General features: G+C 47.8%; 1 protein-coding gene across 1 annotated transcript in view; it reads right to left on the reverse strand.

Moving 5' to 3' along the window:
- LOC126236044 (uncharacterized) overlaps positions 1 to 20,241 on the reverse strand; it is a 148,674-nt gene that overhangs the window by 63,814 nt on the left and 64,619 nt on the right. Inside the window, exon 2 of the mRNA XM_049945079.1 lies at positions 18,590 to 18,725. Coding sequence (XP_049801036.1) covers positions 18,590 to 18,725 — 136 coding nt within the window. The remainder of the gene's footprint in view (positions 1 to 18,589; positions 18,726 to 20,241) is intronic.

A 20,241-nucleotide genomic window follows, 5' to 3' on the forward strand; every position in this document is an offset into this window, starting at 1 on the left:
AGATTGCTATCCTGAGTGAAAGTGAAGAAGAATTACATTATCTGCTGAACAGAATGAACAGTCTAATGAGTACAGAGTAAGCATTGAGAGTAAATCGAAGAAAGACGAAGGCAATGAGAAGTAGTAGAAATGAGAATAGTGAGAAACTTAACATCAGGATTGATGGTCACGAAGTAGATGAAGTTAAGGAATTCTGCTACCTAGGTAGTAAAATAACCAATGACGGACAGAGCAAGGAAGACATCAAAAGCAGACTAGCAATGGCAAAAAGGGCATTCCTGACCAAGAGAAATCTACTAATATCAAATATCGGTCTTAATTTGAGGAAGAAATTTCTGAGAATGTACGTTTGGAGTACAGCATTGTATGGTAGTGAAACATGGACAGTGAAAAACTGGAACAGAAGAGAATCGAAGCATTTGAAACGAATGTTGAAAATTAGGTAGACTGATAAGGTAAGGAATGAGGAGGTTCTGTGCAGAATCAGAGAGGAAATGAATATGTGGAAAACACTGATAAGGAGAAGGAACAGGATGATAGGACATATGTTAAGACATCAGGGAATGACTTCCATGGTACTAGAGGGAGCTGTAGAGAGCAAAAACTGTAGTGGAAGACAGAGTTGGAATACATCCAGCAAATAATTGAGGCTGTAGGTTGCAAGTGCTACTCTGAGATGAAGAGGTTAGCACAAGAGAGGAATTCGTGGCAGGCTGCATCAAACCAGTCAGAAGACTGATGGAGGGAGGGGGGCGGCACCTTGGGCTACATATGAACTTATCATAATATTAATTGATAACCTATATAAATTAGTATGTCATGAGCCACCAATAGACTACCTGTAGTAAGGGAGTAATAGGTTCCACTGACCAAGTAATAAATGTAAAAAGTCCTACTGTATTCAACATACTTCATATTTAATTCTATTTTAGATTACTGCCTCCCTCACCCATCCTACAACTGTGACACTAATTGCCTGATGAATTGTCATCTTGGTGGGTGGGTAATTAATTGTACTTACATTTACATGTATTATACGGTATGAGAGACGATGGCAAATGTTTGGTATACATTCTGAATGCCATTTTTCTTCTACACATTGCTTTGTATTAGAAAAGCCTTAATTTCATATTTCTTGCTACAAATATTTACCAAATTTGTGGGTGACCATCTCTATAAGGCGCAGTTATGAATTCATGGTACTTCCATGTCAAAATTTATACCATAGTGCCTGATCCAAACAAGTCGTGCATGCCTGTGAGTTGCCACCCTCCAAGGTAAGTGGCCAACTTCACTTAGCTCACAGCCGAATTCACCAATGTCGGTTAAAATCAAGCACATCTTAAAATATCACTCTGCCTGTGAAGTATTTTTATTTGTTACTGAACAAAAAACTGAAGTTCCTCCTTGCTTCTGTCTGTATAACAACCTAATCTCAGAAACTACAGGGAATCTGAACCAGTTTTGACTGCTAGATTGACTCATAAGAAAGATTTGTGTGCGTAATTTATAAATATTTTGTGGAAATTTGCTCAAGCATGATGAATTAAAGTCTGCCAGCACTGTAAATTGATTACTTTTTCATCTAGTGGTACAGCCACTGTAACTCCAGACAGTAGTGAAGTGGGTTGTAATATCCTGTCATCTTCACATGGTGCACTCCGGATAACAATAAAGAGGTTACAACAGAGGTTGCCAGACAATCTTTGGATCTCTTGGCTAAAGCACATTATGCCTTACAATACAGCAAATTTAACAGGCCCTTCTCAGGGCCACCTGACAAGTCTTGGACCATGTATCAAGATCTGCCACCTCACTGCAGAAGTGATAACCCAGCTAAATGCCAGGTCCTGCATAAAATTCTGGTAGATAATTTGATGTCTTTCTCACCCTTTCACAAAACCCATATTGACAGTAAAGACCGCTTAACAAAAGAGAGAAAAATACCGAGATATGACTTGTTAAGAGCCACATACCATCATACTTACAATCACTATGTATGTTCACTCCTACATCCAGACACTCCGGGATGATGGCATTGAAACAGAGGATGACATGCGTAAAGCTGAAATACTAAACACGTTTTTCCAAAGCTGTTTCACAGAGGAAGACCGCACTGCAGTTCCTTTTCTAAATCCTCGCACAAACGAAAAAATGGCTGACATTGAAATAAGTGTCCAAGGAATAGAAAAGCAACTGGAATCACTGAACAGAGGAAAGTCCACTGGACCTGACGGGATACCAAATCGATTCTACACAGACGCGAAAGAACTTTCCCCCTTCTAACAGCTGTGTACCGCAAGTCTCTAGAGGAGCAGAAGGTTCCAAATGATTGGAAAAGCGCACAGGTAGTCCCAGTCTTCAAGAAGGGTCGTCGAGCAGATGCGCAAAACTATAGACCTATATCTCTGATATCGATCTATTGTAGAATTTTAGAACATGTTTTTTGCTCGAGTATCATGTCGTTTTTGGAAACCCAGAATCTACTCTGTAGGAATCAACATGGATTCCGGAAACAGCGATCGTGAGAGACCCAACTCGCTTTATTTGTTCATGAGACCCAGAAAATATTAGATACAGACTCCCAGGTAGATGCTATTTTCCTTGACTTCCAGAAGGCGTTCGATACAGTTCCGCATTGTAGCCTGATAAAGTAAGAGCCTACGGAATATCAGACCAGCTGTGTGGCTGGATTAAAGAATTTTTAGCAAACAGAACACGTCTACAGACGTTAAAGTAACCTCTGGCGTGCCACAGGGGAGTGTTATGGAACCCTTACTTTTCACAATATACATAAATGACCTAGTAGATAGTGTCGGAAGTTCCATGCGGCTTTTCGCGGGTGATGCTGTAGTATACAGAGAAGTTGCAGCATTAGAAAATTGTAGCGAAATGCAGGAAGATCTGCAGCGGATAGGCACTTGGTGCAGGGAGTGGCAACTGACCCTTAACATAGACAAATGTAATGTATTGCGAATACATAGAAAGAAGGATCCTTTATTGTATGATTATATGATAGCGGAACAAACACTGGTAGCAGTTACTTCTGTAAAATATCTGGGAGTATGCGTGCGGAACGATTTGAAGTGGAATGATCATATAAAATTAATTGTTGGTAAGGCGGATACCAGGTTGAGATTCATTGGGAGAGTGCTTAGAAAATGTAGTCCATCAACAAAGGAGGTGGCTTACAAAACACTCGTTCGACCTATACTTGAGTATTGCTCATCAGTGTGGGATCCGTACCAGATCGGGTTGACGGAGGAGATAGAGAAGATCCAAAGAAGAGCGGCGCGTTTCGTCACAGGGTTATTTGGTAACCGTGACAGCGTTACAGAGATGTTTAATAAACTCAAGTGGCAGACTCTGCAAGAGAGGCGCCCTGCATTGCGGTGTAGCTTTTTTTTGTTTGTTTTGGTTTTAGGGCGCAAAACTGCTATGGTCATTAGCGCCCGGTCCGTGACTTAGGAAACAGTAAAAAACCGAAATTTAAAACCAGCAGCAATGGGAACGAAAGTCATAAAATTGGAGAAACTTAAAGCAGAAGGAAGGCTTAAAAATTCACTACAGAAAGGGGTTGGTTGTCCCCAAAAAAAGCTTCAAATGACTGACATCATTTCACTGGCACTAATAAACTTGAGAACGCGGTCGGCTGAGCGCGTGTCATCTGCTAAAATCGACGATATATCAGGCGATAGCTGTAGACGAGAGCGTAATGGATTAAAATAGGGGCACTCAATTAAAAGGTGTCTTACCGTCCACAGTTGAGAGCAGTGGGGACAGAGTGGGGGAGGATCGCCGCTTAAAAGATGCCGACGGCTAAAAAGGCAGTGCCCTATCCGGAGTCTAGTTAAAATTACCTCCTCCCGACGACGCGTTCGGGAGGAAGAGGTCCAAGCACAAGGAAGAGCTTTCACATTCCGCAATTTATTATGGGGAAGTGTTGACCAATGCGCGTGCCATAAATGAACAACACGACGACATAAAACGCTCCGTAGATCGGCGAAAGGAATCGATTGAATAGCTGGCCGAAGAAGAGAGACTGCAGCCTTGGCTGCAATATCGGCCACCTCATTTCCACAGATACCAACGTGTCCCGGGAGCCAGAGGAATGCCACCGAGACGCCCCCCAGGTGGAGCAAGCGCAGACAGTTCTGAATCCGGTGGACCAGAAGGTGCACAGGGTAAAGAGCTTGGAGACTGAGGAGAGAGCTGAGAGAATCTGAACAGATAACGTACTGTATCCGCCGATGGCGGCGGATGTAGTGGACAGCCTGGAGAACAGCGTAAAGCTCCGCAGTATAAACCGAACACTGGTCGGGAAGCCGAAAGTGATTTGGGGTGTCGCCAACAATATAGGCACTCCCTACACCTAACGATGTTTTCGAGCCGTCGGTGTAAATAAATGTGGCGTCCGTCATTTGTGCACATAGAGCAGCACATGCCCGACGATAAACAAGTATAGGGGTACCATCCTTGGGAAATCGACAAAAGTCACAGAGCAGGCAGATCCGGGGACGGAGCCAAGGCGGTGCTGTACCCCAAGTTGTCAAGAAGGTTTTAGGAAAGCGGAAAGAAAGAGAATGGAGCAGTTGACGGAACCGGACTCCCGGGGGTAGTAGGGAGGAGGAGCGGCCTGCATACCCTACATCAAAGGAGGCATCGAAAAAAAGGACATGGGCTGCATTAGCAGGCATGGAAGACAGATGGCTAGCATAACGACTCAGAAGGACTGCTCGCCGATTGGACAGCGGAGGTTCAGCAGTCTCAGCATTAAGGCTTTCCACAGGGCTAGTGTAAAAAGCTCCAGACACTAAACGTAATCCACGGTGGTGGATAGAGTCCAGACGCTGAAGAGTAGACGGCCGAGCAGAGGAGTAGACTATGCTTCCATAATCCAATTTCGAGCGCACTAAGGCGCGATAGAGGCGGAGAAGGACCACTCGGTCCGCTCCCCAGGAGGTACCATTCAGGACACGGAGGGTGTTAAGGGATCGCAGACAGCGAGCCGAAAGATAGGAAATGTGGGAGGACCAGCACAGTTTTCTGTCAAACATAAGACCCAAGAATTTAGCGACGTCTGAAAACGGAAGGTTGACAGGACCTAGATGTAAGGAGGGCGGAAGAAACTCCTTACGTCGCCAAAAATTAACACAAACGGTCTTACTGGGAGAGAAACGGAAGTCAGTTTCGATGCTCCAAGAGTGGAGGCGATCGAGACATCCTTGAAGACGTCGTTCAAGAAGGCTGGTCCGTTGAGAGCTGTAATAGATCGCAAAATCGTCCACAAAGAGGGAGCCCGAGATATCAGGAAGGAGACAATCCATAATTGGATTTATGGCAATGGCAAACAGTACAACACTCAGCACCGAGCCCTGGGGTACCCTGTTTTCTTGGGAGAAAGTACGGGAGAGAGTAGTGTTCACCCGCACCCTAAATGTGCGCTCTGCCATAAATTCGCAAAGAAAAAGGGGTAGCCGACCTCGAAAGCCCCAAGAGAACAGTGTGCGGAGGATGCCTGTCCTCCAACAGGTATCGTATGCTCTCTCCAGATCAAAAAATATTGCTACCGTTTGGCGTTTCCGGAGAAAATTGTTCATGATATAAGTGGAGAGAGCAACAAGATGGTCAACTGCGGAACGATGCTTTCGGAATCCGCATTGGGCAGGTGTTAAAAGACTGCGGGATTCCAGCCACCACGCTAAACGGTAATTCACCATACGCTCCAAAACCTTACAGACACTACTCGTGAGAGAAATGGGGCGATAGCTAGAGGGGAGATGTTTGTCCTTTCCTGGTTTCGGAACAGGAACGACGATAGCTTCCCGCCATCGTCTGGGAAAAGTACTGTCGGTCCAAATTCGATTATAAAGGCGAAGGAGGTAACGCAGACTATGGGTTGATAAATGCAGCAACATTTGGACGTGGATACCATCCGATCCTGGGGCGGAGGAGCGAGAAGAAGAGAGTGCATGTTGGAGTTCCCGCATGGAGAAAACAGTATTATAGCTTTCACGATTTTGAGAGGAGAAAGCAAGAGGGCGCACTTCTGCCGCACGTTTCTTCGGGAGAAACGCTGGCGGGTAATTGGAAGAGCTCGAGATCTCAGCAAAGTGCTGACCCAACGAGTTGGAAATTGCGACGGGGTCCACGAATGTATCATGCGCGACAGTTTTTTTTTTTTTTTGGATTGGGTTTAAGGGCGCTCAACTACTGAGGTCATTAGCGCCCAGTCACAGTTGTTAGAGCACAAGGGATCTAGTAAAACTCAAGGGGGACACCACAAAGACCTGACAAAGATGCAGATAAAATAAGTAAAAAGGTTAGATGTCTTTGGACAAGCCAGTCAAAGTTATAAAACGCAGAACACGAGCAGCTGCTCGAGTGTCATCAGCTAAAATATCCGGTAAGGTAGACGGCAGGGACAGGACAACACGAAATTGACTAAAACGGGGACACGACAATAAAACATGGCGCACTGTTAAGGCCTGTCCACAAGGGCACTGCGGGGCTGGGTCACCGGAGAGCAGGTAGCGGTGGCTAAACCGGCAATGCCCAATTCTCAACCTGGTCAGAAGGACCTCCTCGCGCCGAGATGGTCGGGAGGATGTTGTCCAAGGAGTTGGGAGCGGTTTTACTGCCCGGAGCTTGTTTCCTTGGAGGGATGACCAAGCATCCCACCACAATGACACAAGCCCGTCCGATGACGGGACACAATGGGAGGCTGGCCGAGGCAGGAGGACTGCAGCCTTGGCTGCAGCATCCGCAGCCTCATTCCCAGGCACTCCTACATGTCCGGGAACCCACAGAAAGCTGACAGAACCACCATTATCAGCGAAAGAATGGAGGGACTGCTGTATCCGTTGAATCAAGGGATGGACCGGATAGGGAGCTCCAAGGCTCTGAAGAGCACTGAGTGAGTCAGAGCAGAGTACATACGATGAATGGCGGTGGCGGCGGGCATACTGAACGGCCTGATGGAGAGCAAAAAGCTCGGCCGTAAAGCTGGAACATTGGTCGAGGAGCCGGTATTTGAAGGTGGCGGCCCCGACGACAAAGGCACAGCCGACACCATCGTCAGTTTTGGAGCCATCGGTGTAAATAAAGGTGTGTCCGGCAAGTCGAGCACTAAGTTCGACAAACCGTGAGCAATACACTACAGCCGGAGTACCCTCCTTCGGGAGTGAGCTGAGGTCGAGATAAAGATGAACCGGAGCCTGGAGCCAAGGTGGTGTCGGGCTCTCACCCTCTCTAAAGGTGGTAGGGAGGGCAAAATCCAATTGTCGAAGCAAGCGACGGAAGCGGACTCCGGGGGGCAGCAGGGCAGACACATACAACCCGTACTGACGATTGAGAGAATCGGCGAAGAAGGACTGGTAAGAGGGGTGGTCGGGCATAGACAACAGCCGGCAGGCATACCGACACAGCAGTACGTCGCGCCGGTAGGTCAACGGTAACTCGGCAGCTTCAGCATAAAGACTCTCGACAGGACTAGTGTAGAAGGCTCCGGTCGCAAGACGTAACCCCCGATGGTGGATGGAGTTGAGCCGGCGTAAGAGGGATGGCCGAGCGGACGAGTAGACAAAGCTCCCATAATCCAGCTTCGATCGGACTATGGACCGATACAAGCGAAGCAGGACAGTGCGATCCGCTCCCCAAGATGAACCACTAAGAACTCTGAGGACATTAAGGGAACGTGTACAACGGGCCGCCAAATAAGTGACATGTGGAGACCAACACAGTTTCCTGTCCAACGTGAGCCCTAGAAACTTAGTTGTGTCCACGAATGGGAGAACTACGGGACCGAGATGTAAGGATGGCGGAAGGAACGCTTTATATCGCCAAAAGTTAATACAAACCGTCTTCTCTTTAGAGAACCGGAAGCCATTTGCCACGCTCCATGAGTATAGGCTGTCGAGACAACGCTGAAGGCAGCGCTCCAGGAGGCATGTTCTCTGGGCACTGCAGTAGATCGCGAAGTCATCGACAAAGATAGAGCCTGAGACATTAGGTGGAATGCAATCCATAATTGGATTGATCGCGATGGCAAAAAGGGCTACGCTCAAGACGGAGCCCTGAGGCACTCCGTTCTCCTGGAGGAAGACGTCGGACAATACGGAACCCACACGTACCCTAAACGTTCAATCCGTTAAAAAGGAATCAATAAAAAGGGGCAGGCGACCGCGTAGGCCCCACCTGTGCATAGTGCGGAGGATACCTCCCCTCCAACAGGTATCATAAGCCTTTTCCAAGTCGAAGAACACGGCTACCGTTTGGCGCCTTCGCAAAAAGTTGTTCATGATGAATGTCGACAAGGTCACAAGGTCACAAGGTGGTCAACAGCGGAGCGGCGGCGACGAAAGCCGCATTGGACATTAGTAAGTAGTCGTCGAGATTCAAGAATCCAGACTAACCGAGCATTAACCATGCGCTCCATCACCTTACAGAGACAGCTTGTAAGAGAAATGGGGCGGTAACTAGAAGGAAGGTGTCTATCCTTCCCGGGTTTGGGTATAGGAACAACAACGGCGTCACGCCAACGCATGGGGACTTTACCTTCGGTCCAGACGCGATTGTAGGTACGAAGAAGGAAGCTTTTGCCCGCCGGAGAAAGGTGTGCCAGCATCTGAACGTGAATGGCATCTGGCCCCGGAGCAGAGGACCGGGACAGTGCAAGCGCACGTTCGAGTTCCCGCATAGTAAAGGAGGCATTATAAGTTTCCAGATTCAGCGAGTGGAAGGAAGGTCGCCGAGCCTCTTCTGCCTCTTTCCTGGGAAGGAAGGCAGGATGGTAATGGGCGGAGCTTGAAACCTCCGCGAAAAAGCGGCCAAAGGCGTTGGAGACAGCCACAGGATCAACAAGGACCTCATTACCTGAGGTCAGGCCAGGTACCGAGGAGTGGGCCTTAATGCCCGACAGCCGGCGCAGGCTACCCCAAACGACGGAAGAGGGAGTAAAACTGTTGAAGGAGCTGGTGAAAGAGGCCCAACAAGCTTTTTTGCTGTCTTTGATGACTCGACGGCATTGCGCTCGGAGTCGTTTGTATTCAATACAATTCGCCAACGTAGGATGGCGGCGAAAGGTGCGTGAAGCACGTCGCCGAGCACGGATAGCGTCCCTACAAGCCTCGTTCCACCAGGGGACAGAAACGCGACGTGAAGAAGAAGTTGTACGAGGAATGGAACGTTCGGCAGCATTGATGATAACGGCCGTGAGGTATTCGACCTGACTGTCACAACTAGGAAAATCGTGGTCCGGAAAGGTCGCCAGGGAGGAGTAAAGTTCCCAGTCAGCTTTCAGTATGTTCCAGCTCGAAGGACGTGGGGATGGGGTGTGGTGCAGGAGACGAACGACACAGGGGAAGTGGTCGCTCGAATAGGTGTCAGAAAGGACATACCACTCGAACCGACGGGCAAGAGTGGTAGAACAGATCGAGAGGTCCAAGTGGGAGTAGGTATGAGTAGAGTCCGAGAGGAAAGTTGGGGCGCCGGTATTGAGGCAGACAAGATTGAGATGGTTGAAGACATCCGCCAAGAGTGAGCCTCTTTGACAGGATGCAGGAGAGCCCCAAAGGGGATGATGGGCATTGAAGTCGCCAAACAATAAGAACGGCGGGGGGAGCTGAACGATCAGGTGCATCATGTCAGCCCGACTAACAACAGATGACGGTGGAGTGTAGATGGTACAAACTGAAAAAGTAAAAGCAGAAAGAGTAATGCGGACAGCTATTGCTTGGAGTGGGGTGGTCAATGAGATAGGATGGTAATAGACATCGTCCCGAACGAGCAACATGACCCCACCATGAGCTGGGATACCATCCACAGGGGTGAGGTCATACCGCTCCGAGGTATAGTGGGTAAAGGCAATACAGTCAGTCGGGCGCAACTTGGTTTCCTGGAGACCAAGGACGAGCGGACAGTGCAGGCGGAGGAGCAGTTGTAATTCCTCCCGATTAGATCGAATACCTCTTATGTTCCAGTGTAACAAGGCTATCGCTAGTCAAAAAAGAGGGGGAACGAGACGGGGGAAGAGCTGGTCACCTCGACGGCCGCGGACGGCCAGGTTTCGAGGGAACAACGCTACAACCGGCGGGAGGCGGATCCTGTTCCATCGAGTCGTCGCCAGCTGCGGCCGCTGTCCCGGGTTGTGTAGTTTGGGCAGCATCATTTGCCGGCGAGGGGCCAGCTGAGAGCCTGGCAGCTGAGCGTCCCGGCGAAACTGAGGACGGCCGGGAGCGGCGACTTACGGATGGAGCGTCAGACGAAACGCGCCGGGGTGGAGAGGGGGATAGAGATTTCTTCTTGGAGGCCTTCTTGGAAGGCCGAGGAGGCACAGGGATGGTGGGCTGGACCCGAAGAAGGTCCTCACGCGCGGGGTCCGTTTTGGAACGCCGGACCTCAGAAGCTGGGGTCCAGGACGTTTCCCCGATGGACGCCTGAGAAGAGGAACGCTTCTCAGGTGGCGTGGGGGGGGGGGGGAGGAGGAGGAGGAAGGGTGGCCCCTGGGGCAGAGGGGGTGGGGGCCACGGGGAAGGAGGATTTGGAAGGGAGGGATTTGGGAGGCGGAGGCGGAGCCCCCTGATGGGCGGAGGAGGCGTAGGGGGGACAGGATAGGGATGAGGATACCGCGGAAGGAGTGGACACAACTGAGGCAAAAGAAGTAGTCAATGGCACGGGATGGAGACGGTCATACTTCTTCTTGGCCTCAGTATAGGAGAGCCGATCCAAAGTTTTGATTTCTTGTATCTTCTTCTCCTTCTGATAGGCAGGGCAGTCTGAGGATCTAGGCGAGTGGACGCCAGGACAATTAATGCACCGAGGTGGTGGGGTGCATGTATGTTCCTCACGAAGAGGGCGGCCACAATCGCCACAAAGGGGCTCAGCCTCACACCGTGACGACATGTGCCCAAAACGCAAACACCTAAAACATCGCATAGGAGGCGGGACGTAGGGTCGCACGTCACACCGGTAGCACATCACCTTTACCTTCTCCGGGAGAACGTCCCCCTCGAAGGCGAGGATAAAGGCCCCAGTGTCAATGCGACGGTCTTTGGGGCCGCGCTGGACTCGCCGGACGAAATGCACGCCTCGGCGCTCCAGGTTGGCCCTGAGCTCCTCATCAGATTGTAGCAGGAGGTCACGATGAAAAATCACCCCCTGCGTCCTATTTAGTGCCAGATGTGGGACAATGGATACTGGGATGTCCCCTAGGCAGTCGCACGCCTGGAGCGCCGCCGACTGTGTGGCGGAGGTGGTCTTGATAAGAACGGACCCTGAACGCATCTTGCTGAGAGCCTCGATTTCCCCAAAGACGTCCTCAATGTGCTGAACAAAGAACATCGGCTTGGAGGTGGCGAATGTCCCCCCATCGGTTCGAGAACAGACCAAATAGCGGGGGAAGTACTTCGCCCCAAGCCGGCGGGCCTGTCCCTCCTCCCATGGAGTGGCCAAGGGGGAAAGGGCAGGAGAACCAGAACTAGAAACGGTACCTTTTCTTTTGAAAGACTCGGCCGCAGAGCGACCTGATACGTGTTGACGTTTCATCTGCGAAACGTCCGCCCCGATACCACCCACTCCGACCAGGGGCTCTCCCCATGGGCGCCACCCAGCCGCAGCAAGGGCCACCTGGCAGGATGACCATTGCCGGGAGTCCTGATGCCCCAGGGAGACGGGCATCTACTCCTTGGCCGACGTGGGGAGGGTGCAGCTCAGGTATCGGCAGTACGATCCCTGTGTTGTCAGGGGGCTACAACCTAGAGGGTACATGACGACCCCACCACAACGGGCTGGCTACCGTGCTGGATTTCTGGTGCCATGGAAAGTCCATCATGATCGCTGGTGCAGATGGAGATGCACTATGGGCGTAACTTGGACAACCCATCAGGCGTTTAGGCCCAATTGGAGGAATAGTGGGTATGGTTACAACGCCGGTGCAATACTGAGTGCCAAGGTCTGAGAGCACTTAGGACCAATGGTACACCACGTAAGGTGTCCTTCCCCAAAAGGCTCGTACTTCAGAAGAATTTTGAAAAATGTAGGTCAAACCCCAAGGGGGACCATCACATGAAAGGCCGAAACGGTTGAAACTCCTTTTAGTCGCCTCTTACGACAGGCAGGAATACCTCGGGCCTATTCTTATCCCGGACCCGCAGGGGGATGCGCGACAGTGAGCCCAGAGACCGGGGAGAAACTAGGCGCGCCTGAGAACCGTCGAAGCCGACTCCAAACTTCCGAGGAGGGAGTGAAGGTGTTAAATGAGCTAATAAAGAATTTCCAGCTTGCCTTCTTGCTATCGTGGATGACGCGACGGCATTGCGCTCGGATCTGCTTATAGCGGATACAGTTGGCCAAAGTAGGATGGTGGCGGAAAATGCGAAGAGCACGTCGCCGCTCACATATTGTGTCACGGCATGCCTCGTTCCACCAAGGAACTGGGGGGCGCCAGGGCAATTCGGAGGTGCGTGGTATTGAACGTTCCGCAGCTGTAAGAATAACGTCGGTAATATGTGGGACCTCATCGTCGAAGCTGGGAAAGCGACGGTCATCGAATGTCGCTAGAGACGAAAAAAGCGTCCAATCGGCTTGGGCAAACTTCCAGCGTCGCGGCCGCATATATGGCAGTTGAGGCTGCGGTCTAAGGACACATGGAAAGTGGTCACTCGAGTGTGTATCATCAAGGGCGAACCATTCGAAGCGCCGAGCTAGCGGAACAGTACCGACCGCAAGGTCCAAATGAGATAAATTTGTCGATGAGGCAGACAAAAATGTGGGGACCCCAGTGTTGAGGCAAACTAGATCCGCTTGGTGGAAGACGTCTAGCAATAGTGAGCCACGTGGACAAGGATGTGGAGATCCCCAAAGCGGGTGATGGGCATTGAAGTCCCCAACCAGCAAATAGGGGGGTGGAAGCTGACCAAGAAGATGAAGGAGATCAGCTCGTGCCATTTGTGTGGACGATGGAATGTATACAGTACAAAGAGAGAACGTGTATCCGGAAAGGGAAAGACGGACGGCGACAGCTTGGAAGGAAGTGTTTAAATGGATTGGGTAATAATGGAGAGTTTCATGGAGAAGAATCATGAGTCCTCCATGTTCTGGAGTGCCTTCAACAGAGGGGAGATCATATCGGACGGACTGAAAATGAGGGAGAACAAAGCAGTCATGGGGACGCAGCTTTGTTTCCTGAAGACAGAAGATGACCGGCGAGTAGGATCGTAAGAGGATCGACAATTCATCCCGATTGGCTCGAATACCGTGGATATTCCAGTGGATAATGGACATAGGGTGAACAGAAAATAGAGGAATGTGACCAAGGGTGCTGTCAACTCAACGACTGCTCAGAGCTTGCGACCAACAGCATGGAATGGCATTCAGCCGAAGGCAGAAGATCCTGATCCATAGGTTGGTCAGGAGCAGCTCCTGCCACCAGCGATCGGCCGGTTGACCGGCCACCAGCAGTGCGCCTCGGCAACACAGAAGACGGCCGAGGGCGATTTCCGCCAGGTGGTGCTGTAGATGGGACACGCCTTGGTGGAGAAGGAGAGGAACTGGGTTTTTTTGTAGCCTTCTTGGAAGTATGATGTTTAGATGAAGGAGGAACCGATGGTTGTGAAGTTGCGGTAAGTAAAAACTCTTCACGAGTATGCTCTTATTTCAAAGTCTTGGTGTCTGACTTTTGGGCTCGAGATTTAGCAGAACCCGACAAAGGGTGAGCCATAGAGTGGGCAGGCGAAAGTGGTGAGGTTGAACGGGCGATCTTTGCACTGGCCGATCTGACAACCGTGGCACTAAAGGTGAGGTCGCAAGTCTGCGTGGCCGCCTCCTTTGTTGGCCGAGGAGAAGCAAGGACAGTGCTGTATTTTCCTGTCTGAGGCACGGTGGGCTGTCGACTGGCGAATAATTTTCGAGCAGCAAAGGTCGACACCTTTTCCTTCACTCTTATTTCCTGGATGAGCTTTTCGTCCTTAAAAACGGGGCAATCTCGAGAGGAAGCAGCGTGGTCACCCATACAGTTGATGCAGCAAGGGGATGGAGGTGGACAAGCACCCTCATGGGCATCCTTGCCACACGTAACACATTTGGCCGGATTGGAACAGGACTGGCTGGTGTGATTGAACCGCTGACATCGATAGCAACGCGTAGGGTTTGGGACGTAAGGGCGAACGGAAATTATCTCATAGCCTGCTTTGATTTTCGATGGGAGTTGAACTTTGTCAAATGTCAAGAAGACAGTGCGGGTTGGAATGATGTTCGTGTCAACCCTTTTCATAACTCTATGAACAGCCGTTACGCCCTGGTCAGACAGGTAGTGCTGAATTTCTTCGTCAGACAATCCATCGAGGGAGCGTGTATAAACGACTCCACGCAAGGAATTTAAGGTACGGTGCGGTTCCAACCGGACAGGGAAGGTGTGGAGCAGAGAAGTACGCAGCAATTTTTGTACCTGGAGGGCACTGTTTGTTTCTAACAACAGGGTGCCATCCGTAATCTGGAACAAGACTTTACAGGACCTGCAATTGCATCGAGACCTTTCTGAATAATGAAAGGGTTGACCGTGGAGAAGTCGTGACCTTCGTCAGACCGAGAAACAACAAGGAACTGTGGCAACGATGGAAGAACTGTCTGTGGCTGAGACTCAGTGAACTTACGTTTGTGAGCAGACATAGTGGAAGGTGAGGAAACCATTGCGGAAGAATCCCCCACGATTACCGGCGTCTCCGATGGCGCGCTCCTCCCTTGTGGGGGCCCTCACTGAGGGCACTCCCGCCTTAGGTGATTGTTCACACCTCAGGTCACACCTCCCGACAAACGGACGGAGGGACCAATCGGCACTTTCGGAAGGTATCAGCTCGGGTAATCACCCCTCCCTGGGCCTGGCCGTTACCAGGGGGTACGTACGTGTCTTACCTGTCTACCCGGGGCGGGGAATTACGCGTTACCCCGTCACCGGCTACGCATGGAAGTGCGTGGGTCGGCCTTCAGACATGCACAGGGAGGAAAAAAGAGAAAGGGAAAGGAAAGAACAGGGGTCTCAAACGCCGCAGCGGAGAAAAGGGCAAAGAGAAGAGGGAAGGAAAAGAGAAGGACGAAGACTTGCAAGTGTAGAACGCAAGGAATTGGTAACAGTTTCGAGCGTCCGTCTCCGGACGTAGGCACAAACCATACTCCCAGAGGGGGAGAAAGGGAAGGAAAGAGCCAGAGGTGAGGGGGGGGGGGCGAAGATGGGGGACGGGGAAGGATACGGAAAGGGAAGGTATGCAGCCCGGAAAGGAAGGAGGGCCACATTAGCTCGGGGTCCTGTGCTCGCTACGCACGTGTCCACAAAAGAGTTGTGGACCCCCTGGGGGGGGCGGTGTAGCTTGCTCGCCAGGTTTCGAGAGGGTGCATTTCTGGATGAGGTATCGAATATATTGCTTCCCCCTACTTATACCTCCCGAGGAGATCACGAATGTAAAATTAGAGAGATTAGAGCGCGCACGGAGGCTTTCAGACAGTCGTTCTTCCCACGAACCATACGCGACTGGAACAGGAAAGGGAGGTAATGACAGTGGCACGTAAAGTGCCCTCCGCCACACACCGTTGGGTGGCTTGCGGAGTATAAATGTAGATGTACTGAACTTTCCTGATTAAGACATCACCAACACCACTCATGAAGTTGCCATCAAATTAAGGGAAATAGCTACGAGTAATATATAAAACTCCCACCACCAACTCAACATCCTAAACCTTGCCTCTAGTGCTCCACCGAGCAGTCTATGCTGGAGACTTAACAGTCACCACACACAACGGAAATAGAGGACCAACAATAGCAATGGTGAAACACCAACAAGCTGGGCTCACAATGATCTATTACTGCTTTTTGATGCAAAAGTGAAGGGATCTTTTAAATCAGCAGCTAGAAACCTAGTGTACAACCATGGTTTGGACTTCGTAAGCAAAGACGATGAGAACATACTGCTACAAGGGACCCACAGAATACTTCGAGACTTCCTACCTAGCCAACATAGACCAGTTCTAATTGAAATAGGAGTAAGTGTCTCCTTGATAAGGTCCTATCCCTGTCCAAGATGGAATTTTTAGAAGGCAGGCTGGAAGAACGTCTCCAGCCACCTTGACAAATGCTTAGGCTGGACTCCACCCACTATCAAAAGCTACCAGAGGTTCACAGGAGCAGTGACAGACAGCAAAGAAGACCATCCCTAGATGTTTCAGTAATGAGTACATATCAGGATTGAATAGGATGTTAAGAACTATTCATATAGTTAGTGTGAAGAACTATTCATATGCGAGTTCCTCCAAGGAGGAGACAGAGGGGTAGCTGATGACCTGATAAGTACAATGGACATGGCTCGTCATAAGAAATGAACAGAGACAGTCATGAACTTGGACCTGAAAAGATCTGGCAGAGAAGCCTGGGCACTTTTAAAGTAGAAAGGCAAAATGCTAACAACGCAAGAGGTGAAATGGCCTTGCACCCACACAGGACTCTGAATCATGTTGTGACTACTTCAAGTACCCCATGGGACAAAGCACATGTCACCCATATCAAACTTGAATTCACAGGTTCAAAGACATCTAGGCCTGACCATATTTTCCCAGGCATTTGGTGTCAAGGAAACAACAATGTCACTCAAAGAAGTCAAAGCAGGAAAGGCACCAGGGCCTGATGTAGTTCATCCCGAGTTCCTCCTGAACCGTGGTAAATATATCAAAAATGACTAGCAGAGTTGTTTACTGGTATCCTGATGAGAGGGGGAGTCCCGAAGAGAGAAAAATTCTAATGTCATTGTTATCCTTAAGCCACAAAAACCAAGCTATGAGCCGAGAAGCTACTGCCCAATAGTCTTTGTTAACTGAATATACAACCTTCTTGAAAGAGTCATCTAAAAAAGAATTTCTGCTATAATAATATAGGAAATTCTGATTGAACAAGAGGGTTTTTTTTTTCCCCCCCAAAAAGAAGCCACACACACCAGATAATGTCACTCATGGCCTGCATAAAAGCAGGTGTTCACAAGAATTTAAAAACATCAACTACATTTGTAGATCTCTCAGCAACTTATGACAGTATGGATATACAGTCTTCTCTACAACCTCATTCAAATAACCCCATGCAGAAAAACAGCCCAATTTATTAATAGAGTGTCTGCTGGAAAGTCATTCTGGGTCATACTGGCCAACAGGGTAAGTGCTTGAAAGACACTAAATTATGGATGACCTCAGGAATCCATCCTTGCCCCACTCCTGTTTAATCTGCAGATCTCTGATATGCCTGAAACTAGATCTCTTAAGTTTGAACGCACTGATGAATGTATGCTGGCAATGGGACATAGAAGAAATGGATGTCTTTTCCTACACTGTTGAAATTCCCTAAAAGACAATTACGTCATTTCATAATGAGTTGGCATAGTTGTGAGCTCTCTTACAACTCTCCACCCTCTGTAGCTGCAAATGAAGTTCCACGGCAGAATCAGTACCACTGCATAGCAGGTCCACTACAACAAGAAAGAACGAGAAGGCGACTGTAAATCTTTAATAAGTTAGAAACACTCTTTAACAACACTGAGGTGACAGACCAATCAAGAAGTGATAATTTCTTTACAATTCATAAACTACAGCCACTGTTTAGACACTACATTTGGAGCCAAGGTGAAAGACACACAAGAAGTGCTGAAATAGGAGAGGTTGTGAGATACAAAAAGGAATTTTCAAGAAATAAAGATTTTGCCAAGAGTAACTGAGGTAAACAATGAAGAAGATATAGGCAAAACTATGCAGTAGTGTCACTGACTATAATTGTTATATTTAAGAAGTAGTTATTTGGCGACTTTATAAAACCAATGAAGTGTGATTTAGCACAACAGAAGGCATAAATGAGATTACTTGGTAATAACAACCACATGAACAACAAGAAATAGTTGTGTGTTGAAATAACTGCCGACAAGTAAATCAAGAAACATTGTGTTGATGGCAGTGCAGCACTGAGCAGCAGACTATGGCAATGGTCACACACACACACACACACAGTAGTGTAACATGGGCTGTTCATGAGAATAACCTACATTCCACTAAAGGCCCTCATGCTAGTGACAAGATGGTTAAACATTTTATGTAGTGCGAAAAATATATTGTGTGTGTGTCCCAATCTGTGATGTGTACAGATGGTGCAGATACAGTGATGTAACAGCAGGGGCAAGGCACTAAGTAAGCATGAATTTTAACAAGTTGTTCCACCTCTTCCTCACTATCAGATGAAAGATGTTTGGATAAAAACATTCAGGTAGTTAGCATGTAAATAATATTCACTGTACATATGCTACAATTTTGGTTTGAGCAGATACAATGAGAGAAGTGTGAGCACAGGACAGCAAGAGTTCCTACCTGCTCTGGAAGTGTAATCATAAGGTTCAACCCAGGTCATAATCAATTTCATAAATTTGTTATAACAAAAAAATGTAACTAAAAGATTTGTTTACTCCTGTACCAACTAGGAGTTAGTATTAGTATTATACAAAACTGTAATAATATCCCTAATTTTTTAAATGAACGTACTATTATTTGCTAACATATGGTATACTCTTATACTTACACTAAATCTGATAGTTCCAAAGCTGTGTCTTCTTTCATTTCTTTCACCTTCGTTACAGCTTCACAAATAAATTGTTTGTTGAGTAGTATGTCATCAATTTCAATTGCAGTTTGGGACATTTCTTCAACCCCACCATCTAGAAAGATATTAATATATTGAAAAATATTTTGTCACTTTTGTTCAATTATTAAATCAAATTTACACTTTCCATATTCTATTTTCACAAATAAAAATGTGAGACAAAACACAAAACAGGCAGGAAGGAAGCAAGCAAACAACTTTTACAGGGATTCGTACCAGTTATATCTTTAACTAGAAAAACATTTTCACTTATCAGCAGTGGTGGTAAGGTTGTTATTTCTCAAGATTCATGTTATCCATCTTTCCTCAATTAGTCTATTAACCATGTTTCATATAGTTACCAAGAATGAACCTGTCATGAAAGTGCATTTAATGGTGTATGGTAAGGCTTCCACATCCATCATCTGTCCTACAGCAAAGCAGAGAACAATACACTAAGTCTTTATCTGAAGAATCAACAACGACAACCCCGCCCACCACTTGGTAATGATGCAATTGTTTATTAGTTTCTGCAGGCACTGGGTTGTTTTTGACCAAGAATTGTTTATCTTCTCTATCTGTATATCATCCAGTGTAGCTGCTGTGTTGTTGTTAATCAGTTCAGTGGCTACCTGGACTTCATCTACATTACTACTCTGCAATTCACATTAAACACAGGGTTCATCAAATCACCTTCAGACTATTTCTCTACTGTTCCATTCTCCAATAGTGTGGAGGAAAAATGAACACATTAATCTTTTGATATGCACTCTGATTTCCCCTACTTTATTACGAAGATCATGTCTCCCTATGTAGTTGAGTGCCAACAAAATATTACTGCATTCAGAAGAGAAAAATGGCAGTTAAAATTTCGGAGGAGATTTCAGCAGAACAGAAAACGTCTGTTTCAATGATTGCCACCACAAATGGCATATTATTTCTGTGACAAACTCTCCCCTATTTCATGATAAATACAGAACCAGTTGCCCTTCTTTGAACTTTAACATCCTCCGTTAGCCCTATCTGATAAAGTCCCCATACTGGGCAGCAATAATCCACACGAGGACTGACAAGCATGGTGCATGCAGTCTCTTTAACAGACCTGTTGTACCTTTTAAGTGTTCTGCCAATAAAATGCAGTCTTTGGTTTGCCTTGCCCACAACATTACCTATTCATCACTCCATTTCAAGTTGTTCATAATTGTAATTCCTAGGTATTTAGTTGAATTGACAGCTTTTTGATTTGTTCAATTTATCATGTAAGTGAATTGTAACAGATTCCATTTAGTACTCATGTGGATGATCTCACTTTTCATTATTTACACTCAACTGCCACTTTTCACACCATACAAGTATCTTATTTAAATCATATTGCAATTGGATTTTATTTTCTGATGACTTTCCGAGATGGTAAATGACAGGATCACATGCAAACAATATACCGTATTTACTTGAATCTAAGCCGCACTCTAATCTAAGCCGCATCTGAAAAATGAGACACTAAATTCAGATGAAAGTTTTAGGCCGCACCTCCAAATCGAAACAAAGTTGGTCCATTGTAATATGAGACAATTTAGGTCGAATGAATGACG

Source organism: Schistocerca nitens, chromosome 2, assembly GCF_023898315.1.
Source record: "Schistocerca nitens isolate TAMUIC-IGC-003100 chromosome 2, iqSchNite1.1, whole genome shotgun sequence".
NCBI classification, from domain to species: Eukaryota; Metazoa; Arthropoda; class Insecta; order Orthoptera; family Acrididae; genus Schistocerca; species Schistocerca nitens.